This window comes from Thunnus albacares, chromosome 17, assembly GCF_914725855.1.
Source record: "Thunnus albacares chromosome 17, fThuAlb1.1, whole genome shotgun sequence".
Lineage (NCBI taxonomy): Eukaryota > Metazoa > Chordata > Actinopteri > Scombriformes > Scombridae > Thunnus > Thunnus albacares.
This window is the reverse complement of record NC_058122.1, coordinates 17,348,747-17,372,982: the sequence shown is the minus strand read 5'-3', so window position 1 is coordinate 17,372,982 and position 24,236 is coordinate 17,348,747. Positions and strand designations below refer to the sequence as shown.

General features: G+C 42.1%; 1 protein-coding gene across 5 annotated transcripts in view; it reads right to left on the bottom strand.

The window, feature by feature from the left end:
• Positions 1-18,646, bottom strand: part of sdk2a (sidekick cell adhesion molecule 2a) — a 92,657-nt gene extending 74,011 nt beyond the window's left edge. For 4 of the 5 annotated variants that reach the window (XM_044332326.1, XM_044332325.1, XM_044332327.1 and 1 more), the window contains exon 1: positions 17,736-18,646. In XM_044332326.1, coding sequence (XP_044188261.1) covers positions 17,736-17,892 — 157 coding nt within the window. In that variant the 5' untranslated portion in view covers positions 17,893-18,646. The remainder of the gene's footprint in view (positions 1-17,735) is intronic. The other variant, XM_044332322.1, reaches the window with a different exon arrangement.
• Between the last annotated feature and the right edge of the window lie 5,590 nt (positions 18,647-24,236).

Below are 24,236 nucleotides of genomic sequence, written 5' to 3'. Positions count from 1 at the left end.
CTGCACCCATATGGCGCTACAATATCAGCCATTACCTAAACAAAACTGGAACATGTGAGGCGTAAAAAAAGTTCTAACTGCAAAATTGTGAGGCCACCATACAAAAACACTCATTCCAACCCTACCCCTACTCCAGGTAACCATAGCAACCCCTCACCTGTCGTCTCCTCGACAAGAATAGGCAGACAGCCAGGTCAGAGTGACACATTTTCTCTAACTCGCAAACACAGAGGATGATTTTTCATGTGCGCCGCAGTCCCCCATACTCTCTCATATTCCCACCAGAGCATATGCAGACACACATTCCCTACTCTATACACATTGGATTTATCATCCGCCTTTTCGCATACCCTCCCTCGTTGGTTCCTGCTGCTGCTCTCTTCTCTTCTTGTCTCTCATTCACCGACACTCGCACTGTCACTGATGCACACACATACGCACAATAACACATTTTAGCTTCACTACTCTACTCTCACCACAGGAGGTTGGCAAAATGCCTTCCGCCGCCCACCAAAATGGCAACAGTTATCCTGACCTGGCATATTCTGAGCCCAAGTGAAAACGTGGCCCATCATAAAAGGCCAGTGGGCTGCAGCAGCCTCTCTATTCACTAGAGACAAAACCTGGATCTGTGGCATGATCTGGCTGACTGGACGTGTGAATAGAGCCAACAATCCGGCAATGACAGACCCTGTTAACCCTATACTATGAGGCTCTGTCTGGCTGTATACAACATAGATGGAGAGGCAGGCATGCCCGGATTAACACAGTGTGGTGCCCTAGGGTGACCACACTTGAAGTGCCCCCCTCCTCCCACTTTACATGTAAAAAAAGTGAAATTTACTATAGGTATAAAGACCATAGATTTACATGAACTCACATCCCAGTGCAACACATCATGCTAAATATCATTATTTTGATCATAAATGGCTTGTATGAGGACTATATGCAAAACCTTTATTATTATTACACACATATACCAAATAAGGAAAGGGCAATAACAACTATTGCAAGCAATCATTTCAACAGCTTAATGATAATAGAGCACAGTAGAGGTGACGTGAACAGCACATTCAGACAATGCATTGCAATATGTTGGCTATTAGAAATTATGGTTGTTTTGTTGTTCTGTTGTTTACAGAAACAGAAATTAAAGGAATGAAAACAGAATATTGATTTGGTTTTCATCTGTGAAGATTCTCAGTCATCCAGGTCATGGTTATCCACGGAGGGTTGAAGCGAGGGCAACTGGACTTAGTTGTAGATGCTTGATGTTTCGCCTCTCATCCAAGGGGCTTCTTCTGTTCTAACTGACTGTTGGGGACTCCCAGGTATTAAAGCTCTGTGGGGTTGTTATCAAGGTCATTTGGCTCGTTAGTGCTCCTGGCTGTTGTAACGACAGTCGTAAGAGTCGTTGGAGTCACTTGAGGCCAAATGTAAATGACAGTCGTTGGAGCTGCCACATGAGGCCAAATGTGAATGGTTGTTAAATCTCCTGGTAAGGGATGAAAGGACAGCATTGTGGGTGGGGGATAAGTGGTGTCATAGACCTCCTCCTCTCTTGAGGGATGGTGATTAGATTTTCATTTCAAAACCACAAATGAAAGGCTTTTTTTCGTTTCCCTGTTCAGAAAAGGCAGATACAACATTTATAAAGGACTTGATTTTCCTTCTTGCTTTTGTAAATAAAGTGTACTACTGTTATTACTGAAATAACAGCGTCTCTCTCTCTCTCTGTCTCTCTCTCTCTGTGTCTCTCCTCACCACTCTCCATACATCCATGGTGCTGAAAGACGCACAGCAGCGGCTACTTTTCAACTGTTTTCTTATTCTTATTATTCATATTCTTTTTAATAGGAATAATGATAAATAACAGCTAAATCAAGTGCTTTATAAATGTTGTATCTTCTATTTCTGACCATGACAACTATTAACGTTTTTTCATTTTTTTTATGTTGGTGCCCTCCAGCACGGCAAATTGGCTGGTACCCCCTAGGCACTCGCCCGATGCTAGAAACTAAAAAGGAAACTGGCATTGATGTTGACAGCTCTGTGCTGTGTGTGCACTCATGATAGAGCCATGTGCTGCGTAAAGAGACTAGGGGTTCCAGTCACACGGCTGCAATATACACGGCAACAAGCAGTCAGTGAAAACTCCAGCAAAAATTTACAAACCGCAGCCTCATCCCTCACTACTCTCCCACACAAACTTCTCCTTTTATCTCATCCCAAGTGTGGAGGGAAGTTAAAAATAATTCAGAGAAGAAAGGGGGGCTAGCAGACTGACACATTCAAACAAGCTTTGGTGTAAGGGATGAAGCTAAAGCACAGCGGCTGTTGATAAGTTAGGATGGGACAGGCTTTATCCTGGGTGATAAGTGGGGGATGGGCCTCACCACCTTGGCTCTCATTTTCCCGCCGCTTTCATCTCACTGCACACCGTAGACCCAGTGACTCACCCAGCGAGCAAAACACGGCCAAAACCAATAGCCGGCAGATAGCATCTCCTACGCTAACAAGCTTTTCACTTGGGGATACCATCAGCTCCCCTCCCTGGTTTTCTCATACAGCTAATTAGGGATGGACTGAGAAGCAGACCTGCAGCTATCTATCCACCCTGTTTTTTTTATCCGCTCTCTCCTCTCAGTCTTTTTCAAATCTGCTTCTTTTCTCTGGCTCTGCCCTGCCTCTCTGTCTCTGTCACTTTGTCTCACTTTCTGTCTTTCTCACTCTTACACACACTCTTCTCTCTCCACACACCATCCACTCTATGCTTCTATCTGCCTCTCCATCTTCCAATCCACTACCACTGCTGCCATCCCCGCCACTGTGTCCAGCCCAAGGCCACTACTGCCTCTTAATCCCATTAGACCAAACACAATCAATTATCCAGCCAGCCATAAGGATCTGAGAGCATTAAAAGGTTAGCTCAGGAGATTTAAAGCCATTGATGTCTGTGACAGGAATGCACCCGTCGCCCCCCTCCCTTGAGCGCTCCCTGCTCACCAGCGTGTTAGTGTCTGTGTATGTGTGTATGTATGTCAGTGCGTGTTCATCAACATGACACCCCAGCACCAACTCGAACCACCATGCATCGCTTGCGGATCTTTAATCATGTCCCTGTAAGTCCCGGCAAATTACTGCCTTGTGATGGTAATCGATAAAGCGATAAACGCAGCCAGGGACTGCAGCTGCTGGAGCGAAGAAATACCGCTGTGGCCACTGGTTGAGTTTTTTTTCTCATAATCTGATCCCCTCTTGCCAAGAGTAAAGGAAAAAAAAAAGACTCCAAGCAGGGGAGGCACAATGTGGGGGAGAGAACAATGCACTCTCATACACTGTACTGGCTTTGAGAGATGGAGGAGTTGTGGAGACACAGGTGCAGGTCAATCAATGTTATCAGGCAGATAGACTGATATAATCATATTGTAATCTGGAGACTCATCTCAACCTATCCGCCCCCCATCCCTTCACCCCTGCCTGTCCATAAACTCCATGCCCCTCCGCCACTCCATTCATCATTGATCTAATTCTCTTGCTCCCTCCCCTTTATCTTTCCCATACACTCCTCTCCTACACAGTCTCCTCACTGACTTGTTCCTTCTCAGGCAAGAAAATTAAATATGATCATTCCTCTTCAAAGGCACCACTATTAGCCACATAATGAATATTCAGTTAATGTAGCAGAGAGGAGAGACTGTGTGAGTAACAGAAAGAAGTGACAGCAAAAAATGAAAGGTGAAACTCTTAAACTCATTTTCAACGGCCTTACAGCACAACTACAAAAACCAAATGAATATGCACTGGCATATCATTTTCTGCACAGGATTTATTGCTAAATAACACGAAACATTAATTATTACAAATACCTTATTACCATGAATGAACAGCCCAGTGACATTTAACGATATGATTGTAGATCTACCTCATCAGAGTCCAATACATCATTTATGGTTCATTAATATTTCCAGTGATGAATCATTGATTATGGGGCTATTATGAAATACTTCCTCAAATCTCATGTCCCTGATGCGACCTCCGCTAGAAAATCATTTGGCTATGGCTTGAAAGGCGCTGGAGCACTTGTGACTCTAACTTTAACTCCACTCCTAAGGACTTGTCAGCCTGCGTTCCATACGCAGCTGCCGAGCACCTTCTCCACTGGGATTCAAATGTGTTTCCTCATGCAGACACGATAGCCACTTTCCAATTTCAACTTCATCTTAAACCACCAATTTCTGCTGCCGTGGCGGTGATTGAAATATGAAACCGTGCATATATACAGGCCATTACAGCGAATACAAGGCCCCAGCTGCTGTCTACTTGCCCTGGGAAGTGAGAGGAGAAGAAACAACAGGGATCAGCTACAGCTGGAACATATTTCTATTTATTTATTATTCAATAACGTTGAATTGGCCCCTGACCTCCAGCAGCAGCTCACGCCAAACTACCCTCAGAAGAAAATGGCAGCCTTGCTGAATCAGAAGGAAATCAAACAGAGTCCCTGGGGCTCAGTGGTATGAGAGTTCAAATCTGACAGAATTTGATGAGTTTCCCCTTTGAGTAAATCCTTCTGCTGCTTTCGATTCATGCAAGAATAAGTCAAAAGCATGCCTCCCGAACCTGTATTATGTTCACAGGCACTTTCACTTTCTAGGGCAACATCACAAACAGACATGCCAACATACAAATAACAAGTAAATTTAATGATTCATTCCATTAAGCATCCTAGAAAGTGATGAGCATTTTTCTGAGATTGCTCTTGCATCTGCTCTGTCTCTCTCTCTCTCTGTCTCTGTCTCAGACCCCGCAAACCAACGTGTTTTTTTTTCAGGGGCAACATGCAGCGCTTTTATCTGTCTTTTATGCCTCTCCAATTTTCAACAGAACGGTTTGATGGGAAGGTACTTCTAACCTAATTTCAGCTGGTGAGAAAAGATTATAAAGTAACTGTTGTTCAAGTGCAAAACAAATGAATTGAGTAGCATAGCACGAAGCAAACTAGGAATGGTGGGGGGATGAGAATGGTGGTGGGGCAAACACTGTTAACACACCATTGTCTGCAGCTTTCAAGGTTGTTTCAGCTGTTAATTAGTTCAGTTTGATGGCTTGCAACCATGGGTGTAGTCTAACCCAGTTAAGTCAGATGCTCAATGAGTTTTCTCTGGGCTTTAAATACTGAGCCGTTGCTCTACAGGAACCTGGCTCAAGGTTAGCGCCATGGTGTCAGTCATGCCCAATGTCCAGCTCTCACAGTCTGCCATGCTCCTCAAGTGGCTGCCAGCAAACACTCTCCAAGGTTACGTCTGTCAGAGCCAATGAGTATCCCACTTATCTCAATCAAAGTCCTTCACAAATCTTTGAGGGATTGGTCTTGCCTGTGCTTCAAACTTGAGAAAAATAAGGACATTAACTTGCAGGGAAAATATGGAAGCGGGGTAAAACAGTCACGCTATCGCACCTAAACTGAACAGCTTGACGAATAACATCTTGGATTATTAAGCTGCAACCAGTCAAATAAACATCTTCAATTAATCAATTAAAATTGTCGCCTGCCGAGGGAAACAGATGAACACATTTGCATATTCTTGTTTGCCATATCTCTCATCTGTGTTAAAGGAAGAACGCACTCAGTGATGCTAAGTTTCTCTGATGGCTGTGTGGTGGAATGACTGTGGGTTTTTTTTTTTTGAGGTCACAGCTTTTGATGTTGATAAATAGAAAAATGAAATACATCTTTAGAGAAACAAGCCTGTGTGAGATGGTCGGCACATGTGATAGATGACTTACTGAAAATGGTTCCTAGAGAAGAAGATGGAAAAAAAAGTTCCATAGTGCACATTTCTGCTACTAGTTTCAAACAGCAGCAGCAGCAAAAAAAATGAAAAGTGCAGCGATAAAAGCTTTCCTTCTTGTATATTGGATGCAATATCAACAACTGCCTTTCAGTTAACATTGGTGTTCATTATTAATGGCCTTATAAGGTAATGACTGTGCTTAAATGCCAAACTACAACCACAGAGGCATAAATTGACATATCTTCATGTCCCCAAAGTCAGTTGGAAAGTAATTAATTGTGCCTTAATGACAATAAATTACTCCACTTTGTTTCCTCAGGAAACAGTCTATAAATTGGTTGACAGGGAATGTAAATGTGCTGTTTGTGTGGCATAAATCACTTGCTAACAATATGACACCTGTGGATTTTCAAAGGTAACAGAAATCGTCTTTCAAGTCACACACCTGCTCAATATTTTGCACATAATAATAAATGATCTATTTACTGTGACATCATGCATAAATGGAGCAATTAGCTATGATGGACAGAGCCGGATTAAATGGGTCCCTACATGCACATTTTGATATTTGGTAAACAAACAAAATGACTTTTAACTGCCACACGATTATTACGCTCATTAATTTAGTTAGGTAATATACATATATATATATATGCGTGTGTGTGTGTGTGTGTGTGTATTTAAACGCAATTTGTTTGTCATTTATTAATAGTGGAAAGTATACATGAAATGTATGATATAAATACATTTAATTTATATGCATTTTACATATGATTTTAATATGTGTCTTTGCTTATTCAGATTTAAATATTTAAATGGAAACTTACATTTATAGATGCTTTCTCCTGACTTTCAATCAGGTGAAGTCCTCGGTGATGTCATCAAAATCCAGGGAGGTTGTTAATCCATTCTCAGCCTGTTGATGCTGATGTTGCATTGTCTTCATCTGTTGTCCATCCTTGTGGTGTTTTTGTGTTGCTGTAGAGGAATCATCTTCGGTATCTGTCAAAGTTGCAACCCACTGCTGCTCTACTGCTAATGTAACGTTGGGGCTAAAGTCATCCACCTCTGCCGCCGAATGTTCAGGTGTGGAAGGTCTTGCATTGGGGAACTGAGGCTAGCTTGTGGGCTTTGAAATTGCAGGGCCTGAGAGAAACTTGTGTAAAGCCCCTCTCTGTCATCTTCCTTCCTCTTCATGTTTCTTTTTTTTTTTTTTTTGCACATTGCTGCACCCAAAAGTATACCGAAAAGCTGCCAGCCTACATGTCGCTGCTGCTACCATACAAGCATGATCTCTACTAAACTGGAAATGAAAATGAATAAAATAATATATAAACATTGAAATAAAGTTTCAGATTTGAATTTTATATTTCTAAAATATTTTAAATTATATGTTAAACATTATTTAATGTAGGCAGTTGATCTTCTTTACTCCTCTGTCAGGGCCCCCTAGTGGCAATGAGGCCCTGGGCATGTGCTCAGACTGATCTGGCCATGAGGATGGATACTGGGATAATTATTATTTCAGGGACATAACAATGAAGTATAGACAAAGGCTTTCATATATTGTTTGTGTCCAGTGAGTAAATACTATCGCGAGGTGACAAGATTGTCATTCTTAAATGCTGTAGCCTTTCTGAATGTCACACCGGGGCAGTCGTCTGTGTTTGAGTGTGTGTGTGTTTGTCTATGTGTGTGCAGATTGTTTGTCTGATCCCTGCAACATTCTCCATCTCCAGGGGCAGCGGTTCCCTCTCTCATCAACCATGCCCAGCCAATGTGACTGTCACTCCCAATCTGCACTGAGAGGGGAGCCCGTGCCTATTTTTATAAATGTATTCATATTCATTAGTCCTTAGTGTCATTCATAGCAGCAGTTCTTTAATGCCGTGCGTAACCATCAGAGGCTGGAGGAGCCAGCCTCATCTCACAAATTAATAACACAGGCAATCACCGCAAAGGTGCCTACTGTCAAACAACAATGCCTCCTGATTTCCATCAACCGTGCGCACTTCCTCATTTCCAAATCACACACACACACACACGCACGCACACATACACAGACACAAAAACACTCATCAGTGGTCTCCCCTTGGGGAATCTCAGCAAAATTGCCATTGTACCAGCCTTTGAAATATGAAATCATTAATTTAAGTGAGAATTAATTACAACCTTTTTTTTTCCATTGACCCACCGCAATATTCTGCCTCATAACATCTTGGTGGCAGCCAGTTAATTGTGCAGAATAACTGGTGTGAACGTCGGGTGCTAATGAGAGCAATTAGGCACTCACGCGAGATTTAACTTCATCCACTCACTGAAAGACAGCGCACTCTGCCTTGATTGGCTTGTATGTGTCACATAAAGCACATGATGAACTAATTCTACAGAGCCAACCAGAGCACCAGAGCACCAGAGTCAAGTCTTTCTTTATGACTGACATCCGGGAAAAATCAACACTTATACTAAGGATGGCAAGACTGTAAATTTTTACATATAAATATAGTTTTCTCTAGTATCATTAAGACCCATCATGTACAAATGTTTTCCTCTCTACTATAAATCCACTCTCTTATGCACTATTTTAGGCACTGTGCCTTCCAAAGTAATGGATGTTGGCTGCTTCTCACAGCCTTGCCATGTTTTTTTCATGGCCATTGTTTCTGCTCCACCCCACTTTAAATCAACAGCACAATGCATTCTCCGCCTCCGCCCCCAACCCCACTATCCCACCGTACTTCACTCTGGACAACATTAATAAAACAAGCTTTCAATGATGCAGAGTGCAACGCCACATTGAGGCTCTGAGCAGCGGTGTGATTAAAGCTTTTAAACACCGCCACCCTTTGAGTTCGCATATGTCAGCTCAGCAGTCTGTGTTTGTAAGAAGGCTGGTGGGTTACATGTTCCCTGTCATTTACAATATCTCTTTTTCTCTTCCTCGCTATTCCTCACTAATGCAGTGAGGACAAGAGAAGTGCTTTGTCCAATTTAACATATATAGCAAAAACAGGAGCTTCGACAATAAAATCAGAGCATCAAGAGCAGGGCCAACAGAGGATAATAAAAAGAGGAAGGTAGTTGCTGAAGTGATGGCATCTATTGTCCGGATCTAACATGTATACTTCTTTGTATACTGCACAAACCCAGTTGCATCCTTACAATACACTTATTCCACTGTGTTTCTTTACCTACCTACAATTCAATTTTCAGTTACAGCTTTTTTTTCTCCCTTTTTTTCTCCCTACCACAGTTTTCACTGTGCATTGGAAGCATTTGAAAGACACAAGTGGATCTGCATAACAAGCACTCAAAGAACACATTTTTGATTTTTTCCATTTCTCCTCACAATTCCTTCTCTATAATCTAATGACTGCGACCCCTTGAGTGATTACAGAAATGGAAATAAAGCTTTTTAATTGAATTTCATGAAATTAAACATCGGCCAGAGTAACTTCATTAAACTGATATAATCCCACTGACTCCCCCGTTTCTGCTGTACCCACAGGCAAAGAATGTCCAGCATTGCTACAATAAGATACGTGCTCAAACATTCCCTTTCACAGAACATGGAAATTATTCTTTGTAAGCTTCCCGCTACCAAATTAAAATAGCTTGACCAGCGATTTGTGCACGCTGTGAGGACTATGACACTGAAATTCATCCTCAGGCCTCTGCAACAGCAACACAAGTCAGAGCAGCTGCAGCCATCATGTGTCCACATGTAGAATCTGCTCACAAAGAGACAAGAGCAAGAGCCATCCCTGCCTTTGTTGCTGCTGTAATGCTTCCGCCTAAGTCAGGCATCACAAATCAGTTTTGAACCATCATATGTATGTCACATGTGATGTAGATCCGATTTGGCTTTAGTCTCTTAGGTAAAGCTCTGTGTCAGCCTAGAGTGTGTTCATGTGTCCGCTGCTTCTCCGGTTTGGAGACGGGAGGCCAACATTGTCAAAAGTCCTCCTGGTACATTTCCCCAACAGGGGAAGCATGGGCTTGTTTGTTTAAGTACGTCTCTCTGGCTCCGAGACAAGAGGAGACAGTGACCGAGGCATTTGGGACATGGCAGTCCCCTGCAGAATTAAACAGGCTGCTTCTCAAGCCCCAGTGACAGGAAATCTCACTCAGATCACAAAAGGCAGCACTGATTGTGTCTGACATGTGCATTCTCTTCCCTCAGATGCCATGTCTTTGTTTTGTCTGGATTACTTGTGTGTAGGCGTATGTATTTTTGTGTAGCCTATGTGTGTGTGTGTGTGTGTGTGTGTGTTGGAGCGGGGTTGCCTTACTCCACTCAGCCTCCTTTTCTTCTAAAATTGAAACGGTGACCTTTTTCTACATATTGCCTGTCTGTGAGAGGATGTAAGAACTAAATAGTGTGTAAAAGGGTGATTCCAAATTAAACAATTAGACTCAGAGGAGGATAACCACAGATGGCCGAGCACGCCACTGAAATACAGGGGTGAATGTATAAAAAGGCTGGCAGTGGGTGAAGTGGAAGGGTTACTGTTTGGGCTCAAACTGGGCACACTAATCCCTTTGATCCCCCCATTTTACTGTCAGCTGTTTCCTAGCTACCGTCGGATCTGCACAGAATTTAGGATTTGTGCTACTGTACACCACAGCAATCTCTACCCCACTGATGCAGCGCTCTCCTTTCTTTCCTCCATCAATACCCCACCCAGCACCCCCTCTCCCCCCACCCTACCCGCCCCCTGCCCCCTCCACATATGCCTTCTCACAACGTCCGTGGCAATATTCATTTCTCTTTCTGTTCCCCCTTTTCTCCGCCACCTCACTGCAGTTGGCAGTAACTGTGATATGGCAGGGAGACAGGTTCAATTGGAAAGTATTTTGCACAGAGGACCATCAGAACATGACGCTTCACACTGAAAAAGCTGATTCTGATTTTGTCTATTCACATGAGACACCGTGGCTGTGCCCCACTTTCATTAGTTGTGCCGAAAACAGCTTTCAAATACTGGTTTGGTCTTTTGAGAAAGCTCCATTTAGCGATAATGAAACAATCTGCGTGCGTGTGTAGATGCATGTGTTAGAGGAAGAAAATGTGTCTGCATATTATACCCAGCACATTTTTACTGTGTGCATGTTTGTGCATCTGCTAACATGCATTAAAGCAATAAAGGCACTTTTATTGGATTCCTCTTTCAAGCTGCCTTTGAAATTAAAATAAATAGGAAAATTTATCTGCACAGGATCTCTTTTATCCTTGTCAGTATTGGTTGCTTTCAGAGGTGCAATGCACCACAGACTTCCCGCTTAACCTCTGAGGAGCTCTCCCAAACTGATCCTAAATCATTCCAGGCAGAAACACATGGCAGACTCGATTTGCGTATTGGCGGATTCATGCTTCATTGTCAAACACTGGCTCTCGGTGGCCCTGCACCTATTAATCCTGTAAGCATATAGAAGGCTGTATTGATTTTCATGTGTACTGTACACTTACATAATTTGTATCATTCAAGAAATCAAGCTCTCCGACCACCCTTATTTTTCTGGAGCCTTTTTTCATTCTGTATGTTTCGATTAAGTACTTAAGTTAAATATTACCAGTCAATTCTTTATTATGGTCAAATATGTCGTCACCCAATATGCTCTCAAGAGATGTATAAGTTGTATAAATAGCTCCATAACTATGACAGGGCAATAAAATGAGAAAAATAAATCTTTTTCACGAAAAATCATCAGGTGGCAGTTTGTCTTTGTTTTAAGTCTATCTCTTTACACACAGTTTGCCTTGAGAGAGAAATGCTGCCTTTCATACAGTGTTGGACAAACACTGAGGCTGAATCCCTCCATATGCTTTCAGTCTCACACCTGAAGCGCTTTCATGGCTTGAGCTGGGGGGCCATAGAGAGGGAATCCAGATGTGACATGAAGCATAGAGCAGAGGCCTGCAGTGCTACTGTCAGTTCCCATCAGCATCACACTTCTTAACTGACACTCTGCTGATGTTAGAGGCAAGGACAGTGATCAAAGATATGTGTACATTAAAGTCCTGCCATACTACGGTGACAACCACCTCTACTCTGCGTTGTGCACTGGGCAGGAATTCTTTATCAGCAAACACCAAAGCCCTGCTGGACGAGATTGTAGATAGGAATTTCTTTCATTTCCATTTGTTTACACTGAAGGTGGAGTACTGTCAAAATGTGACAGTGGGGATGGTCTGATGTTGAGCTCTGTCTATCTGGGGAAGAGGGAGAAGGCAGGTGTTGGGAAACAAAAGTGATGTCAAACATGATATGGGATCCCATGTGGCCAAGAAAAGGACCATAGGGAATGAGAGTCAGCGCTGGTCCTAATCAATACTGAGCACAAGGCATTGGGATGCAGCTAGAGGCATTTTGCCAGGCCCCCTAGCGGGACTGGCAGGCCTGCTGCCAAGCACAGCCTGAGCAGAGCAGCAAACTCAGCCCTGCAGACGGAGAGCGTGGAGGCTCCTTCTTTCCAGGCAAGACCCTGCTCGTGGACAGGAAGTATGCCACGGACTGGAATACTTCCTCCCTTCACCCAGCCCTGGCAACCCACTGAACCCTGACCTCACTTCCATGTATGGTGCTTATACAAAAAAAAAAATCTCTTCAAACAGCCAAATTAAAAGTTGTCAGTATCAGCTGAAAGATGCAGCTTTGATAGTCAAACAAGCAGGCAGCGAAGTAGCACCCTGGAAGCAAACACAAGCACATTCTCGTTCTGTCCTCCTCAGTTCCATATGTGGTGGGGCTTGTTGTTCAGCTGACTCTGTTATATTTCCTTTCCCATGTATCTGTATTGAGTGACACAGTAATATTGGCATGTATCCACATTATCACTTACTGCAGGGAAACTTGATGGTGGTGGTAAGGTAACATAACCAAGGGGTTGTGACTGGCTTGGTCTGAGGTCAGCAGAGGAATGGAGCAGAATGGCAAGATGTGAATTCATTCATGTGAATGTACAAAGAAAATGGATCGTTACGACCAGTTGTTTTTACTAGGAAAGAGAGAAAACACGGGCCCGCCACCCCCACCACAGTTTTTCCTCCATTTCTCTGCCTCTTTTGCCATTTTATTCACAACACAAGAATACACTCACCAGTCCCCAGGAGGGGCAAGCTGAATGAGAGCAGAGATTCAGTGCTCACATTATTCTGTAAAAAGCATTGTTTCTCACCACAGTTTTCCTTGAGTTGCCTTTGTGTTGTTTAAATGTTTACATGGAACAGCTTGGGGGCTTGAAGACAGATGTATGGTCCAAGAATACTGCCTTAGTACAATCCCTTTTTTCCCTGGATGAAAGTAATGACACCATTTTGAGGGCTCTCAAACGTCTCCTTAGAATGATGCTTTGATGAAGGAGCATGCACAACATCTTCGCTCCCTTGTCAAAATTATATCAGACAAATCAAACATATAGTTCCACTTTGCATCCTCCTCCCTTTCCAAGGTCATTCCCTCTTTCAATTTCTGTCCCAGCTCACCAGCTCAGAGCCTGTTCTTTGAGACGTTTCTTTTTTTTGCTCTTGATAGTAAAAGAGGTGCCTGCCAGTCCTGTGTCAGATTGATTAGACTTTTAGCCGGGAGAATTAATACGTGAAGAATTTGTCTGTTTCCCCCTGCAGTGCTTCTCCCCTCAGTCTCATCAGTAAACAAGGAGATGTGGGAACAAAACCACTCTCAGCTATGTGATTAAAACTGGCCTCAAAAGAAGGACTTGCTTCCTCAGTCAATGCTGCTATTATATAAAAAATCTCATTTGAGTAGCCTTTACCTTTCCCAAACTGTATTTTTCACCCAGTAAGACAAAGAAGTGCTATCTGTGGCTAAAGATTGGTTTGAAGGTTTTTCCTTACCTCATTGGTTGCATCATACCTTCGTTTCTCAAACCTATCATCAAAAAAAACAATCCAGGTTTGGGTTACTGTGTGCCTGCTTGGCCCAATAAGATTCTCAACACAAACTAACATCGTAGTAATAAGTGCTTAACACAGCACAGCGCAACCAAACTCCAGCATAGTAAGTCATCATTTCAGCCAGTTACCCTAATATGGCAGCATGACAGAGTCATGGTGGGAGATAGGACTTTTTGCCCCATGCAAATAGCCATTACCATAGCCCTTTGGGCAAATGGCAATTACTGGGCAAGGGGCGAATGCCAAAACCCTGCGGTACAAGTTAATTTGATTACATTTCCATTATGAACTATAAACACAGTTTTGCTGCTCGACTGAGCCAATTAAAGGCCTCCTGAAGCTAAGAAACGTTGACAGCATGGCAGCCCTATTGTTCTTAAACAACAGAGTAGATTGTAATCATTTTTCACCCTTAAACAGGTTTTGAAGCACTATTTTTTCTTTTCTGATACATTACCATTAAGAAAAAAAATAAATCGTATCAGGCTTTTTCATTCATTTATTTCAAATGTTGCTGCCAGTGAGCATGGATTTTTTATATATATATATATATATATATATATATATATATATAATTCAGCTGTGCTATGTTCCATCTTGGTGAATAAAGCATCCTGTGGCAACATGAATAAACATGTGTAGACAGCATTTGGCAGACAAAAAGCAGCCAACCAGCCAGACATGGGAGGCAGGCGCTGAAGACACACGAGGAGTCTGATTTGGAAGTCAGGCTGCCACTGCATTTCACCTGAGGCTGTGCAAGCGACTAGCTGGTCTTTCTGGGCACAAGCCATGTTGCGAAGAAAAACAAGCATTTAGTCCAAATTTCAGCAGACATCTGTTAGCTCTCTGGAGCAGTAAACATGTTTAATTAACTACATTTCACCAAACAGGGAGATACATATGTCATAAATATGTACTATGTGTAATTATGGCATGGTAGCTGAGAAGTTACAGCACTCCCACTCTCATGTCACTGTGCCCCATATGGGACTTGTGACGCAATCAAAGTGCTTTAAGTTTGGGAAAATGCAACAATTTCATCACCTATAGGGCTCAGGATTTATTATCATGTCTAAAATCAGATGCCTGAGGCACATCTGGCATCAATGTGGGTATGTAGCTCTACTTTTGTGGAGCTAGATGCAAAACAGATAAGCTTTCTATCATTTGTGATGGAGTGTTGTATGTGTGGGTGTGTCTTCTTTGGAACTAGGAGATGTCTTTGATTCTATTAAAACTGTATTATATTTCTCGTGATGGAGTTGTGTAATCTTGTACACATTGATTTTTCTATTTTCCATGGGTGTGTTTGCATGAGCATGTGTGTTAGTGTGTCACTGATGTAGATGAATTATGATCTGGTGCCCGCATTAGAGCAGGGAGTTTTAATCACACACGGATTCAGAGTGTTTTAAACAAATGCTTTTTTGTAAGCATGGTGGATTATCATAAGATTTAAAGATTTGGAAATGGCTGACAGCTGTCAAGCTGCATAATAACGTACGTCCAGAAAATTATAGCAGCTGCCGGTTGGCAGAATGTCAATGCTGCTATCTAGATTAAAGCTCAATAGACAGGAACATAACCGCCACCAAGCACACACGCACTTTCAAAGATGCACATAACAAGATGCGCATAGAAACACAGTCTCTCACATGAACCACAGGGGTAGATTTCAGCAGCACAGACTCTGAGGAGGGGTGAGGAGATACAGAAACCGCTACGAGGTGAAGAAATACAAAACCTCACATCTATTTACTTGGTATTTTGATGAGGGGGTCTAAATGAGTCTTAAAATGGCCTGCTGAGAGCAGCCTCTGGCAGGAGAAAGGTTCCCCTGTGGACTCTATCAGGTATCCTCTTGAGCACTGGAGCAGCCAGCAGTATTAAACACAGCAGGAGCTTCAGTAGGAACCTGCTGAAAAACAAGTACATACCACCTCCGGTTCCCTGGGGGCCTCATGTGCCTGTGTGTCGCCTAATTTATGACATCCTCAGAGGTCCTCTGCTCTCAGGGAATGACTACAGCTTCTCCTACTTTATGCACAGGCACAGCCGCTCCGCCAGTCATTTGCAAACACGGATGCCCCATGAGGATGAGATCTGCTTCCTACTTTAGGAGAACAAGACCTCTCTGGCTGCCGAGAGGACCGCCTGCAAAGACTGCAACTGCGTCTTCAGTAAAGAACCTAAAGCAGCAATTGTGCGCCATAGAGGAGGTCCTTCTCAATTGAAAGAGCAGGCAGACAGAGAAGTGAATCTCTCACCAATGCTAATGTGCAGCCGGGAATATTCAAGGGGGCCTGAATACCAACTGCATTGATGAGAAAGAGGTCTGTTTGGGGAGGAAAGGTAAAGCCCTGTGAAGTAACCTAGAAGCGCTCAAGAGATCCTCACAGACAAGCATGTTACCCCGAGAAAAGGATGGTAATAACAGCTACAGGAACTGTGCCCTGCATAATAAGAGACGCCTGAGACTCTTTTCAGATAAGGTTGGGAGCACTTTAGAGCAATGCGACCTGTTCAAAGACAAACAAGCAAAGGGATTATGCTGCTTTTAGCACTTTGATGCACTGAGTATTGTGATTATAAGATGTGGAGTGCATAGAAAAGCCACTTCCCATATGAATCAACTTCTAATGTGAGATTTTCTTTTTTCTCCTTCGGGACCTATTGAATTAAATGCCTCATGTCAAATGGGCATTTTCTGTTACAGTTCTGCATGCCCCTCTGTAATAAAAACCACAACCCTGTGGTTGAATTATTAAGCATAAACTTAAATTCCATTTAATGTGAATATTCATCAAGGCTGCTGATGGAATTCATAACCCAGTAAGCCCAAACGATGTACTCTGTCCATTATGAACTTACCTTCACTTCTTGTGACAACTGGCAGTTATGTTTTTCCAATGATAAAATATGGATGCAGGAAGGATTTTCTCTTGCTTTCTGTCTTTATCAAGCATCTACTGTATATCTCATGATACCTTCTCATTGGTCAAGAGGCACAGGTCATCCACTGACAGATGGCGAGTGACAAGTCATACCAATTTCACAGTAATTGTGTGATTAGTGTAGTTCATGTTCATGCCTATATCTACATATCAGATTGTGCTAGACGTGAGTGAAACCACATGTGATTTATTCATTCTGCACCATGCACATTGCTTTCACACAGCCTACAAGTGAGTGTAAAAGTGGACATTAGGAAATGTAATACAGCCTTCAAATAATAACCCTGCTTGATTTTCCCATAGTCATATTCATACAAGTTAATGACTTCTGCTAGGCTATTAAGGGTTGCCTATAGGCAAGCAGAGACACAATTTGTTGTGGGGTATCTCAGTCAGGGTCACTGGTCTTTCTACAGATTTCACTTATTTTATAATTCATGAGGACCTTGTAACAATATCTGTTAATCCCCTTTTAAAAATGCTACATTCTGTAAATGTATTAATTAAGTAGTATAAATATGAAAATATGATTTCTTTAAAGTCCCATTTTGAGACACATAACTCTTTAAAGCAACATGCTGTATTGCCGACTTTTTAATGCATTCCAAATTGCTCACAATGACAAAGTGGGCGCATTTATCACAACCCGCATTTGGCACCAAGTTGTGTTATTATATTATACACATATATTATATTATAGCGCTCAGTTTTACAAAGGGCTGTGCTCCTAAAGCGTTTGGAGAATGCAAGTGGCCTTGTGATTACAGCAGGGGGACATGGGGGACGTCAGATCCACAGTTTTCACACGGTGTTATTTGAGGGAAATAATTTAACAATTTCATTCAGTGTGTGACAGGCATTTTACCATAACTGATCTAAGTTTGGATGCATGACCACATCTTTTAAAGCATACATTCACGACAGTTTTTCCTTATATTTTTGCCATATATTTCATTTAAAACTACATCTCTACCACAGACTTTCTTGCGCGCTCCTCTGGTCGCATCCAACAACATTAGTAGCAAGACTATGTGAACAAAAAATCTGAGTTGCGCATCTTACCTTGAGCCTGAGCGCTGAGGATACACGTCGCCGACAGCAGAATCCAACAGGAGACCCACACCTGTCCGACCTGTGCAGTCTGTCCAGCTGTAACCATGGTCCCCGGCGGCACCGTCGAGCCCCCGGTGCGTCTTCCCCGTCTCCACGCTGGGAACATGTTGCTCAGCGGCCACACACTCCCGGGAAGAGTCCTGGCTGCTGCTGGTCCTGTGCGTCAGACTGCTCCTCACTGGTGATGAGGGTGAGTGACTGGGGAGTGTGAGGAGAGCTCACTCCGTCAGAGAGCACCAGGCATGCAGACAGGCACGCGGTAGTATGAAAAGCCTGTGGACAAGTCCCGCATGAGCAAGGCGGAGTCAGTCCAATTGAATTTGCTCGGCTGTCAAGTGTGCGAGACAGAATATTGACATCATCTACTTACTGCTCCGAGTTGCCACGGAATGTATCAGAGAGTCGAGTGAAATAAAAAAAAAATAAAAAACAAGAGATGACGAGATGGTGACTGTACAGTCTCCAAGTTCAGATGAAGACTAGATGGCAGTTTTTGCTCAAAACGAAATGTTCGTGTCATGTATCTGTCCACTGATTAAAGTCAAACGATCTTTTTTTTTCCTTCTCAAATACCTTCCCCGAAAAACTCTACTTGAGCAAGGCTGTTTAGCAAGGCCAGCTGCTTCATTTCATTACCCAGTAGCCAGCGGTAAGGTTGCACTGAGCTCCCAGGTGTGTGTAGTGTATGAAAGTGTAAATAGGTTCAGTTCACCTTCCTGTGGAGGTTAAAAAGCCTTCCTGATGCTTAAAAACACCTCTGTTGTGCTCTGAATATGGGTGGCCGCTGACTGTACATTCAAATAGTTTTTTTTATGAATTGACCACATACTCTAGCAGTACGCACAACCTGAGCCAAGCAATGCCAGCCCAGGCCAAGTGCTCTGTACGCTATTGCCACCACGCGGCAGAAAGCGGTAATAAATTTGGACAACTATGATTGATTGTTGACAGATTAAACCCCCAAGAAGGGATTTCAAAACTACCTGATGACAACTAAATCTTTCCAAATAGCTGTTTTTGAATGTTTTTTTGCTTCCAAGGATAAAGCAATAACTAGGTCAAAGACTAAAAGCATTTGGTATGAGCTGTGTTCTGTAAACATTTATTCTGCAATGGTCCCAGTAAACCCTGTTTAAAACAGCCACACTATAACACAGATTTATTTTATTTTTTTAAAAAAAAGAAAAACAACAAAAAACAGGAAAAAAGCCTGCACCTTAACAATTTAATGTGATTCATAAAAAAAATAAATGAGTCTGAGATCAAGTAGGACAGCAGACTGTTACCATCTGTGAACATTCGCTCCATCATAATACTTCCTCTCTCACCACACAAAGGAGAAAATGCAAGTACGAGTGCACAGAAATGGTGGGCACTTCTGAAAACAGAGTAGGGTACATATGGGCTGTGATATCAGCTTTGTTGTCCTCACTCCTTTTGAACTAACTGAAAAATACATGCAGGGCAAGGTACGCTTCAAAGAGCTGTCACAATATTTCTGCCTTAAAAACATATCTGTATTTGTGCCATTAGATTTTGTGAGTTTTGAAGACCAGCAGTAATATTGAGTAAAAGGGGAACATCCAAGCTGCTGTGAACTGGGTAAAGCCTGACGCTGCTTTTCAAAGAGCCTGGTTGAAATATAAACAGGGGTGGTACTCTCTGCCTCAGGGATGTTGCCTCACCTCAGTCCCTTTATGCTGTGCTTTGTACAGTCCGACTATGAATCTGTTCCCTGTCCTTTACTTTTTTCCCTGTGTCTTACATCGTCTCATTGCTACCAGGGTCTCATTTGGTGTCATCCGTTGCTCCCTCCGTTTATTTCCTCTCTCCTCACTCCGCTGCCACCCCCTGCACCAACCCCCTTCTGATAATGATGTGCTGATTATGAGGCTCTTAGGCCAGCAGATTGCACTCCAGTCTCATTCGCATGCAGTGGAAAATTGCTGCTGTCTTGGAGCCCCCACCCCACTGTGCATATCAGGCAGGTTGACATTAGCAAGCTGCTGGGAATGGTGCTCAGGCACGAGGGCTGGTGCTCTGTCTCTGTCTCTATAACTGTTCTGCAGCAGAGGAAACAGAGGTTGCCTGATGCTACAAGCCACACTGGGTCGGGGGGTGGAGGGGAGGGGGATACCACAGGCTGGTGTCAAACAGTAAGGTAGTGAATAGATGACATTTATACATACACTTACTGTGAATGCCTGCTTTTACCTCTCAAGTGCAACCCAGTGCATTACGGTGTTACACAAAACATAGAAAGCAAAGTCATTTTCTTATCTATGGACATCACACCTGCTCCAGTAGTTCATAGTAAAGACAGAAATTTTTCCAGAGGAAATGTTTTATAATGTGCATTAATCAAAGCGCTTGGGCTACATGTCGAGTAAAGTAAATGACAACTGAAAGTGTTTAGAGCATAAAATCATATCACATATTGGCAAAGACAACGAATCAAGTTACTGCATTTTTGAAAAGGTAACATCGCAGGAGTCTGAATGATTAGACATTCCACCGACCACTTTTTCTTTACTTTAGTGACATTGACAGACAAACTTTCAGAAAGGTGATTTTTTTTTTAAATAGAATTCCTCGATTTCATTTTGAGAATTTACTCAACCTTGGACTGTGGTTTACAGCGTTTTACAGTGTAAAGGTCTTCCTCTGAACAAGTCGTTTTATTATATTTTCATAAAGCCAGCTGAATCTAACATTAAAATGACTCGTGAAGACAGATGCTCTCACAGAATTATTTGTATCCTCAGATTCTTTTTTATTCTTTTTACATCAGGATCTTTGGATGTTACAACATGTTCAAACTAGCTGATGTTTCTCAGGGTCACTGACAGTCTCTTGGCAGGTTACTGTAGTTCATCATGAGAGGGACTGTGGTGAGAATGCACTGTCATGTAGCGTCATGACCGAATAAATACTCATGTTGGTCTGGTCTTGGTCTGCAGGTAAAAGGCTATGCTGCTCTTCTTCTTTTTTCTGCCACAATTGGGGAAAGCACCATAGCCCTTTGAAAGCTATTCTCTTTGCATCAGCTCGCATGATTTGAAATGGCTTGATTGAAATGAGCTTCATTTGAGATTGGTCCTGTGCTGCCTCACTTATGTATGCGGGGATGATATTGCAAAAGGGAAACAACATAGCCATGAAATAACAGTCTCTTCCTGTCACATCTGTGGGTACAAACAGTAAAGTTACGCTGTTCTATCTGTTTTTAACAGAAAAACAGCCTAGCCATTCACTTTAGCTTTGTTATTCATTCTCTGTGTTCTTCTGTAGATGCTGCTGCCACGCTCTGCTGCTTTGACACACGTTGCTATTGTTGATTTTCCAATGTGGATGAGCTTTCCTCAGAAAGAATATATGTTCCTTCATAAGTAACAGCGCACACACAACCAGTACATACACTGCACTGTGTAGCTGCATCAGTCTTGACACCTCATCAACAGTGTCTCACAGAGAAAATCTGATTTCTCCCCAGTAACAGATCATCTCACAGTGCTTTCCTTGAGACAGTTGTAAAATCCAACTGCAAATTGAAACATGAAAAATACAACCAAACTGCTGCTAGAAGATGCATAACTGCTTCTCAGCAGAGACATCAGTGGATGGCATCATGTTCTATGTCACTCCCTTAGATGTGAATCCTCTCTGGACTTAGGAACTGAAATGGTTTAAGGATTTCACCACAATTTAAGATTCAAAATCATTTGTTTGAAATAATATCTATAGCATATCAAATACCTGTATAAGTTGTTTGAGTTTCTGTGTTGATTTAAAAAAAAAAAGCAATACTGGGTATGTCTCAGAATATTAATATAACTTTAAAATATGATGCTGTTATTTCCCAAGGGACAACTCACTTAGGAATATTGCCTTGAATCACTGACATAATTGGTCTCCTCCAGTCTCACTTTGATGTAAATAACATTAGCAAATTCCCAAACAATTTCAGAATTCTGCCCCAAGAAGCAGCTGGAAATTGAATGTCTTAAACCAGAGATGTGAGGCATGCATTTCATTCAAGTTGTCAGAGAAACTTCACTACCTGAAAGATGCAACATTATTGGCATTAATTCTGTACTTCACCAGAGGCAATTTCTGTCCACCATAGACTCATAGAAATGCATACATGAAGTGATATACATACCCGTGCACACACATTAAATTTGATGGACAATACCGAGTCAAACCATTATGATTACACATTATGCTGTAAACCACCACTCAACGGCCAATTCTTTATCAGACAGTTTGCTTTCAAAACAATTCTATTCATAAATCCACTGTGCTACTTGACAATTTGACATTTGTTTGGTGATTGTTGTGTCCTATTTTATGTTCATAACTATTCCTCCTTCCTGTGTCACTCCATGTGACCTTCACCACACTGATTTGGCAATTTATTGTTTCTACCTCCTCGCCAAAGTCTTTTTTTTTAGAATGAATAGCTTGCAAGAGAAAGCACTGCTGGTAGAAATTGTTTTCTGCTCTGCTCTCCTTCCCACTTTGTAGGCTCCATCTGAGCAGCTGATAGTGTGAGAGTAGTGGCAGTCTACAGCATATAAAGAACATTACTTTCATTACATATGGTCATTTTGAGATGCAGAGAGAGTGAGAAAATTGAGTCGCAGTGCTACATTGATCTGAAATAATCAATGTTTACCAGAGTGCTACAGAGTTATGAGTTTTCTTACTAAATAATTTGAATTAACTAATCAATAATTACGAATGCCTACTTTTCCTTGCATATGAGAAAGAGTTCATAAGACACTTTGGATGACTGTAAACAAAAATGAGCTAAAAATGTGAAAGAGAGAGGCATTGGAGAGCATATCACTGATGATTTTAGATCACCGGCTGATAAAGGTCATCTTTGTCATCTTCATATTCAGCTGTTGGAAGGTAATTAAAGCAGCTATTTACATGCAGTGCAAAATAATTCCCCCTACTACTTCTTCAGTCTGCCTTTTGGCTGATCACATCACACTGCTAAATCCTTGAGCCCATAAACCCCGCCATGGTATATCATGGCATTATAAAATACCCTGGGCACACTAAAGATTAGGTGGGATGAATAGAGATATAGAAGCCAGAGGTTTCTTACGATTTCACGCTGGTTTTAGCACGTGAAATTCTCCCCTGTAGTTGTCACCCTGCCGTAAGTCTCCAGTGTGTAAGATGCTGTTGCAGCGTACGTGTTCAACCCAAAACCTTAGAAAAATCCATATCTTGGGTTTAATAACATTATGTTAAGGGTCTCTGTGGACTTGGCGCCTGTTGTCAGGTGTTCATTACAGCCTTGCGCTGCTGCAGTTTGTCCGTAAGCAATACAGGAGGCAGGATGACAACGGCCCCTTGAGTTTAACAAAGTGTGAAGATTCTGAAAGCTAATGATTTCCAAAATCAACACTGGTATATTCGCAGCATGCATGGGCAGAATTCTAAACACATAAACACCATGTTTGAACCAGCCATTTTGATCCCACAGCAGATATGGAACTATTGTCTGCATGCTTAAGCTGTATTTCCAGCATAGTGAATTATGGGGCAGAATGCTTGTAATCAGATCAATGGGTTTGAATTATTGCACTGTACGGATGCCATTATATCATATTAGCTGGCTAAACTTAAGCCAATTGAATTGCCCAAGTAGCTTAGCAGTGACAGAGTGATTTATGTAGTTTGGGCTGTAGATGTAATGTAAATGAATGTGATAGAGCTGGAGTGCTCCCATGTGGGTCGGGCATTGTTTGGGCTGTGTAGAAAGCACAGAAATCAGGATTCAGTCCAAATGCTCTGCAACCTCTCCCTCTTATTGTCAACAGAATTACAGCCTAAATGAGCTAACTATAAAATAAGGAGTGACTCATCCTTTTCAGACAGCAAGCAAATTAGAACATATGTCATTAAGTGTCTGTTAGAGAAATGTACACTAATAGTGACTGACATAAATCACTATTTAGACATCAACAAAGAGATAATATAGCATAAAGCTTTGACATACCAACCAGTGGTTAGACTGAGTAATGGCATAGATGATTTTCGCAGATGTCTTGCAAGAGCATTTGCTGACTGTTATTAGGAAATTATCCCCAGTAGAGTGAGATTAAAACATTAGCAACACAATCCTGTCCTTTAAATGAGGCTTGAAAAACTGCTCCTTTCCTCCTTTCTAATGTAATTGGCCACAGGGGATTGGATGACCCATTAACAGTTTATTGACAGTATTTGTAAGATCTGCCATAAAATGACATATTGATTTTCATAAAGCAACAATAAAGTCGGCTGTAAAGTACATCCAACCATAACCCAGTTATAAGAGCATCAAAACTGATGAGGTTTGATGGAGCTGTTCAAGCTACAGGTTTATATTCTTGATGTAATTTCTTATTTTCAGTATGCAGCCCATGTCCTCCACTATTTAACACCTGAGTG